The sequence below is a fragment of the Oncorhynchus clarkii genome, chromosome 4, assembly GCF_045791955.1.
Source record: "Oncorhynchus clarkii lewisi isolate Uvic-CL-2024 chromosome 4, UVic_Ocla_1.0, whole genome shotgun sequence".
Classification (NCBI taxonomy): domain Eukaryota; kingdom Metazoa; phylum Chordata; class Actinopteri; order Salmoniformes; family Salmonidae; genus Oncorhynchus; species Oncorhynchus clarkii.
The window spans coordinates 81,567,149-81,576,076 of NC_092150.1; the positions used below are offsets into that span (position 1 = coordinate 81,567,149).

At 40.8% G+C, this 8,928-nt stretch overlaps 1 protein-coding gene across 1 annotated transcript in view; it reads left to right on the plus strand.

Moving 5' to 3' along the window:
• LOC139407865 (uncharacterized protein C14orf132-like) overlaps positions 1–8,239 on the plus strand; it is a 29,657-nt gene extending 21,418 nt beyond the window's left edge. The window contains exon 2 of the mRNA XM_071151735.1: positions 7,510–8,239. Coding sequence (XP_071007836.1) covers positions 7,510–7,731 — 222 coding nt within the window. The 3' untranslated portion in view covers positions 7,732–8,239. The remainder of the gene's footprint in view (positions 1–7,509) is intronic.
• The last annotated feature ends 689 nt before the right edge of the window (positions 8,240–8,928 follow it).

The following is an 8,928-nucleotide window of genomic DNA, read 5'->3' on the forward strand; positions in this document are numbered from 1 at the left end:
CTGCACTTGCGATTGAACACGTTACATCCTTTTTCTTCCTGCTGAATCCTCTGGCTATTCATGGGTTGCACATTTCGTCACAATATTGTTTTGAACATTCATTTTGGACTGATACCCGAATTCTACTCAATGCATTGTTAATGAGCGCTGATGAAGATTTAATCAGAAGTGCATTACAGTGGCTTGGAAATACAATGATATTTCAAAGGGAGGTAAATAATTAGTAGGAAAAACTTTTGTCATCGTTTTAATGTCACCATGTTGACTTTATATGCAGTATAACTTTAGCTAGCTATCTAAGATTGAGGGGAGATCACTGGATTTTAGCTAGCTAACTTTAGCATTGTTTTAAATTTTTTACAACCTTTGATAGCTAATGACAACATTGTCATCTGTCTAAAGAAAATTTGACAAGATGATGATGGCAAAGTTGTTTTCTACTAAATATTTGTCTACTTTAGAAATGTCATCCTCTTTCCAGGACACTATAGTGTAAATGAGACAAAAAGTTGTTAGCCTCCTTCCAGATTGACTGGATTTATCACCATTTTTGGGCACCGAGTAATGGAGGTGCAACCGGTGAATAGGACAGAAGATAATTTGAGGGCAATTTACATTACTAACATAAGTCTAGTGAGATCTATCACTCTTCAACATCAGATTTGCTAATTTTCTCTTTACAATAACCTTGGCTGTGGTGTGGCCTGCTTCATGTGTGAGTGTAGCTATTAGCATACCGTAAATACCATAGTATATAGACAAACAAAATAGGGATAGCAATTCAAACTATGCAGATGCTTCTCAGCTAAGACATATTGCACACAATGTTGCACACTTGATTAATGCAATGATTCACAAATGTGTGGATATTTTAAAAGCCTTCCATTTTCAATTTGGTTAACAGAGCAAAAATGTTGTTTTTTGGTATTAATGTAAATAAGGTAATTATTGAAAGGACATGTGGTGTGGAAGAGCTCTTGTGCACTGTACCACTCAGACGGTGTAGATGTCTACCTCTGGAGGTAGTGTGGGAGACATCTCTTAAAGAGAGATTTGAATCTAGATCCGTCTCTTGACACAAGTATCTCTCTTGGACCTAGTTTGTATCATCAGAGTAGTGTATTGTAAAGAAGCCCCAGTGAACTGAGAGCAAAGTGCCATGACTAACAACAGGCTGAAGGCTTATTTGAGGAACTGCCCGCAGAAACGTAAAGAAACAGTGACTGCTTCTGACAGATGCATTGTAAAGAAGAATCCTAAAGTGCTCTCTAACAAATATGCTCCAGTCCAGGCTGTAGGGTTGACAGCCACTGACATACAGGAACTATCCTGACACTCATACCAGGATGTGGTTGGTTTTCTGTTGATGTTACATTTACATTTTAGTCATTTAGCAGACGCTCTTATCCAGACCGACGTACAGTTGACTTACAGTCATCTTCAGATAGTTAGGTGAGACAGCCACATATCACAGTTGTAGCAAGTACATTTTTCCTGAAAACAGAAGTCATCAGAAAAGTCAGTGTTAGTAGGAAAAGACAAGTGCAAGGGGGAACAAGACTGAGATACTCTTTGAAGAGGTAAGATTTCAGACGTTTTCAGAAGATGGACAGGGACTCCGCTGTCCTAGCATCAGGGGGAAGCTGTTTCCACCATTCGGGTATAAGAACAGAGAAGAGCTTTGCCTGCGCTGAGCAGGAGCTGACCTCCCATAAGGGTGGGAGGGCCAAGAGACCAGAGGTGGATGTTCACTCCTATGGGAGCTCTGTTGAAATGCATTGTTTTCTCTCCTGTTAAAAAATGGACAGAAGTATGGTGTTCTATGGATGTGCTAGCGTAATTTACTGTATACTACAGTAAGTGGTCATATTTAACACAAGCGATATTGTGAATGATGCATCTTACACTTCTTTTCACATTTATTATCTAAAGGATCAGCGGGTATCCTAACAAAATATATACGAGCACCCGGGCAAGACAATAAATTGTGAGGCGGAGAAAGCACAATGAATAAAAAGACCAACTGTACACTTAGAGATTTACGTAGAATGTGATTGTGACAGTGATGAAGAGCGAGCGTCGAAAATCAACTGAATTGAGTTCATAAATCTAGGTCGCCTAGCCAGGGGAGTACCAAGGCTCCAGACCTAGCATCTTGTCGATGTCTCTTAATTATTGTCTCAGTTGTGAGTTAGCACGGTCTACACTGGGAAGCCAATATATATGCCAGAAAGCCATTTCAAAAAGGCGTTATGGCTGTGACAGACACCTCTATTACCCTGAACGTAGCACTTTAATGGTTAGTTGGAGCTGAACTTGCGTAATCCAATGTTAACGAATAAGCAAGTGTTGGCTCCATCTCTCATTCGGACAGAATGGTTTGTCTTCAAAGGCACAAAGGCTTTGAGGGTAGGTCTCTGGGGCAGTCGGGTTGTTGTGTGCCTACGTGTCTGTGTGTGTGTGTCTGTGTGTGTGTGTGTGTGTGTGTGTGTGTGTGTGTGTGTGTGTATGACAGTGATGTTAAGAAGATGAAATAAGGAACAGTGATGGAAACAACACTTTTATGCCATTGCAGTTTTTCTTAGTTAACCTTGTAAGGAATTTATTGAATTTAAATTATTGACAGCATTAAATAGCAATCAAGCAGTCGTTAGTTAACAGGGTACTTAGCTTTTAAAAAAAATAATGTTTCAAAACCATTTACTTTGATCCTTTGTTCACATTCCCCAGTTCTGTTTCAAGTGGTTTGAATCTTCTCTTCAATTGAATGGTTTGAATCTGCCCTTTACTGCTATAGCCCAGAGAAACGTGTTAAATGACTCATTCATGAATGGCAAAAAAGACAGTCAAAAACAAAATATTAAGAAACAAGATTTTAAGTGTTTGTCCTTTTTCTACGAGATACAATAAAAAATTTTTTTACACATATCTAGATATATTATTTTACACATATCTATATATTTTTTACACAAATTTAAACACATTTTTGGGTAGGCACAAAACCTTCATCCACCATTATTATTTTTTACCAGTACTGGTTACATATAGAGGAGTCCCGTGACACTTGTGGGGGTCATATAATGAAAGGGAGAACACCATCGGGTTTATGAGTCTCCCCTTTCATGATTTGTATGTCGAACTGTTTAGATGCTACATACAGTGCCTTCGGAAAGTATTCAGACCCATTTACTTTTTCTACATTTTTTTACGTTACAATGTATTAAATAAAACATTTTCCTCAGCAATCTACACACAACACCCTATTATGACAAATTGAAAAAAATATTTTTAGAATTTTTCAAAAATGTATTTTTGTTTTGAGACAAGAAATTGAGCTCAGGTGCATCCAGTTTTAATTGATAATCCTTGAGATGTTTCTACAACTTGATTGGAGTCCACCTGTGTTATATTAAATTGATTGGACATGATTTGGAAAGGCACAAACCTGGCTATATAAGGTCCCACAGTTGACAGTGCATGTCAGACAAAAACCAAGCCATGAGGTTGAAGGAATTGTCCGTAGAGCGCCGAGACAGGATTGTATTGAAGCACAGATCTGGGGAACGGTACCAAAACATTTCTACAGCATTGAAGGTCCCCAAGAACACAGTGGGCTCCATCATTCTTAAATGGAAGAAGTTTGGAACCACCAAGACTCTTCCTAGAGCTGGCCACTAGGCCAAACTGACCAATCAGGGGAGAAGGGCTATTGTCAGGGAGGTGACCAAGAATCTGATGGTCACTGACACTTCTCTAGAGTTCCTCTGTGGAGATAGCAGAACCTTCCAGAAGGACAACCATCTCTGCAGCACTCCACCAATCAGGCCTTTACGGTAGAGTGGCCAGATGGAAGCCACTCCTCAGTAAAAGGCACATGACAGCCCACTTGGAGTTTGCCAAAAAAGCACCTAAAGGACACTCAGACCATGAGAAACAAGATTCTCTGGTCTGATGAAACCAAGATGGAACTCTTTGGCCTGAATGCCAAGCTTCACATCTGGAGGAAACCTGGCACCATGCCTACGGTGAAGCAAGGTGGTGGTAGCATCATCCTGTGGGGATGTTTTTCAGCAGCAGGGACTGGGAAACTAGTCAGAATTAAGGGAAAGATGAACAAAGAAAAGTACAGAGAAATCCTTGATGAAAACTCTGCTCCAGAGCACTCAGTGACTTCAGACTGGGGTGAAGGTTCACCTTCCAACAGGACAACGAGCCTAAGCACACAGCAAAGACAATGCAATAGTGGCTTCGGGACAAGTCTCTGAATGTCCTTGAGGGGCCCAGCCAGACCCGGACATGAACCCAATCTAACATCTCTGGAGAGACCTGAAAATAGCTGTGCAGCAACGCTCCCCTTTCAACATGACAGAGCTTGACAGGATCTGCAGAGAAGAATGGAAGAAATTCCCAAAATACAGGTGTGCCAAGCTTGTAGCGTCACACCCAAGAATACTCAATGCTGTAATCGCTACCAAAGGTGCTTCAACAAAGTACTGAGTAAAGGGTCTGAATATTTATGTAAATGTGATATTTTTTTTATTTTTTATAAATTAGCAAAAATGTCTAGAAACCTGTTTTTCTAAATCATTATGGGTAATTGTGTATAGATTGATGAGGACCTTTTTTGTATTTAATCCATTTTAGAATAAGGCTATAACGGAACAAAATGTGGAAAAGTCAAGGGGTCTGAATACTTTCCGAAGGCACTTTCCGTTTTAATGACAAGACCAATTTTCGTGATGTCTCATGGTCTGACAAACACCTCTCTAGCTCTGCCACCTTTCACCACAGATGCAGAATTTAATGGGTAAGCCTAATAACCAACATATCGGTAACGCAGTGCCTTTTTCCGGGTAGCCTGATTATTTTACACCTTCTCAACCAGAAAACCAGTTTTCAACCATGACATTACATCCTTAAGATGTAATACTCCATAGCTTTCCCACTGGGCATGAGATGAAATACATTTGACATGTGGGTGAGCTGTCTCTTTAATTCCTCTCTATTGATTCTCATTGAGGTGTGAATAGCTGGAGCAGTCAGGTGGAAAACAGACACATGAAAAACAGACACATCTACGGAAAAGTCATTACAGCCCTTTCTTTGATCAGGGCCCTTATCCACAAAGCAACTCACAATAGGGCTGATCTAGGATACGTTTGGCCTTTCTGATTATAATTAATACGATTATTTGAACAGGTGGAGTCTCCGGTTATCATGGAGACGACCTGATTCACTGAATGTCCTCTTAAAGAGATCACATTTCTTTGGGGATATTGCAAAATATGACTTTTACATTCATGACAGGAGAAACAAATTGATTCAGAAGATAATTTTAGTTACTCATCTTGTTTCTAGTACTTTCTAGCATGTCAAGCTAACTAGGTAGCTAGCTTTGTAGCCATGGATAAATCAAATCAAATCAATTTTTACTTGTCACATTCGCCGAAAACAACAGGTAGACCTTACGATGAAATGCTTACTTACAAGCCCTTAAGAAGCCTTTTTGACCTAGACTTGGCACTCCGGTACTGCTTGCCGTGCGGTAGCAAAGAGAACAGTCTAGGGTGGCTGGAGTCTTTGACAATTCTTAGGTCCTTCCTCTGACACCGCCTGGTGTACCAGGCAGTAAAACAACCAGTGCTCTCGATGGTGCAGCTGTAGAACGTTTATGAGGATCTGAGGACCCTTGCCAAATTTTTACAGTCTCCTGAGGGGGAATAGGCTTTGTTGTGCCCTCTTCACTATCTTGGTGTGTTTGTACCATGATAGTTTGATGGTGATGTGGACACCAAGGAACTTGAAGCTCTCAACCTGCTCCACTACAGCCCCGTCGATGAGAATGGTGCCGTGCTCGGTCCTCCTTTTCCTGTAGTTCACAATCTTCTCTTTTGTCTTGATCACGTTGAAGGAGAGGTTGTTGTTCTTCCACCACATGGCCAGATCTCTGACCTCCTCCCTATAGGCTGTCTCATCGTTGTTCGTGATCAGGCCATCCACTGTTGTGTCGTCTGCTAAATTAATGATGGTGTTGGAGTCGTGCCTTGGCCATGCAGTCATGAGTGAACAGATTCCATGGTTTAGCCAAGTACCTAGCTAGCTGGTGGATGTTTTCCTTTTGAAACCAGGACAGAGGAAAGCAACATTCACCTCCATAAATTCTGTTTACATTGGCATTTACAGTATACTGAATGAAGCACTTAAGGAACCTCATGGGCACCCTTAACTTGTTAACTTAATTTAAGGGGGAAATTAACCTTAAAAGTGGTTTGTGTAAAGAAACTTTAAGGGAAAAGATAGGGGAAAATGTACTTCAGATGTTTTATGAAACTGGACCCTGATCCTTGATCAGCACTGCTACCCTGAAACTCTTTGTGGATACGGGCCCAGGTCTCTAGGGACTTCAATCTCACTCTGGCTGTACCATTAATGTACCCCTACTGTACAATACACAAACTCCCTTTCTCATGAATTTGCTATAAATGAGCAAACAGTCAATCCCTAAAGAAATCACAGAAAACAAGGCACTCATGAAGGATCTGGTACTCCATGCCCTCTTTCTCATTTAGCATTTTCTTTCAGACAATGTTCACAAAATACATATTTTCCTCTACTGAAAAGTACCTTAACATGTGACAGACTAATCACCACAGAAGAGGTTCACAGAAACAGGTAGTAGCCTCGTCAATCACATCATTTACCAGACGCTCTTATCCAGAGAAACAGCATCTATTTCCAATCGGCTCCCCTGTGGGAATCAAACCCACAGCCCTGGCGTTGCACGTGCCAAGCTCTACCAACTGAGCCACACGGGACCGCATCTGTCTCCATCAACCTCTAATAAGAGGGGACCTCAGTGACAGATTTGTCGTTTTCTGGTATGGGTGTTGTATAGGCTACACACTGTGTGAAGGAGAACACTTTTCTTATCCCCCTATCGTATTTTGGTGGTTTGGATACCTGAGTATAGCTGTGTATTATTTTCTAAGAATAGTCGATTCTGTCATGCCATCCTCCTCCCTACTGTCGATAGTATTGAGATACTGTGAGTATGTTCTGTGTGTAGGTGTAGGAATCTATAGGTTCCATACTATCACTGGAGAAAGCATAACATTGACATTCCAGTAGCTTATTGTAGATAGCTTTCAATGAAAACGTTTTAATGTATTACAAATAATCTTAATATACAGTATATGCTCCATTGGCCTATTTGAAATAGCTTCACCTTTCTAGATAAGGGTTCTGAATTCGTAATGAATCAGAGCAATAGCATCAAGGTTTTCAGACTATTTACTTTCTCAAGTCCAAGATAACGTTGGAAAGGAGACAAATTAACTGAATAGCTAATGAATATCGAAAGGGAGAAGAAGATTAGGCCTCTGGACTATATTGATAGGGAAACAGTGTTTCCAGTTATACATGAAATGAGTGTAATTCTAAGTCTAAAGCACTGTGCAAAACTCCGATATTTGTCCCTCTGAGTTGAATACACTTCGTTTTCTCTTTCAGTCGGTCATGGCGGGGGCCTTCATGGACTCACCCAATGATGACGACAGCACGGACCACTCACTTTTCAACTCCTCGGCCAGCGTCCACGCCGCCTCTATGGCGGCCCATGACCAGCCGGAGCGGGAGCCCATGTCCCGCGACGCCATCTGGCTTTGGATTGCAATCACCGCCACCATAGGAAACATTGTGGTCGTGGGAGTGGTGTACGCTTTCACTTTCTGAGTGGTGGAAGCCATGATGGAGACATGCCAGCAGGAGGAAGCTTCTGGACAAGACATTTGGACATGAGATAGGAACACCACAGCAGCCAACGGCCACTCTCAAAGGCTACACTGTTACAGAACAGTGAATGATTATTGCATTGGCATCTTGTCCAAGCATTTGAAAGACAAGGCATTGTTCACAATTACAGAAATTAATATGTGTAATAAGTTGGTCATGTTACTGCAGCCAAAGGTCAACATATGGAATATTGTATACATTAGTGCTGTTGACTATACATTAAGATGTTAAAATTTCTGATGAAGCTTTCTGATGAAGCTTTAAATAGTGAACAGTGATGTACTCTGAAAACCCTCAGATGTCATTGGTCAATTCTGAAATCATTGGACGTAAAATATTCAGATAATAAAACCTTAGTATTGTGCTGTTTGGAGCGTTTAGAGATCATTGTATGGAAAGTAACACTGGTAAGTTTCAGCATGTCTTTAACATCACAGTCGTTACTGTATTCTACATCTATCTGCCCGAAATATGGAGTTTATGACAAACATACTAGACACAGAATGTCTAAAGATCTTTACTGTCTGCATGACAATATAGTTCACCTGACACTATCAGTTTTGGATTAAGTTAATCTAGTTCTCCGCTTTTCTCCTCTTTTTTGCCTCAGTGAGCCTTGAGTGCTGAATAGACAATCTTTTCCCAGCATATTTATATCTAAGATGGTATGGGTAACCTAAATCTATTTATCTTAAACACCCCTATCAGACCTCAAACCCATATGAGCGGGAACTACAATTTATAGGAATGGATGTTCACCTTGAACACTTTTCACAGATGTTTACATGTGGAAACAACATTTCTCACACTTAGAAGTCACTTGGATTCAAGTCTAGTGTACATACATCTTGATGTGACTGCTGTAACCATTTCAATGTCGGTCTTGATGTATATTTTGATCGAGTATTATCTTTCTTCCTCTTTATAGTCTCAAAACACATTGTAACCCAAACTGCCTTCCAAGACAAATAGTTTTAATGAGCCCTGGATGTGACAATAGCCAGTTGCCATAGCGATGCATCTCTGTCGCTATGTGCCTCAAGGATACCATGTCTCTCGATCCCAGTGCAGCACACCTGTTTATCTCTCTCTAAACTCCCTAGCACATCTACCCAACAGACTCTCTCACACACACAC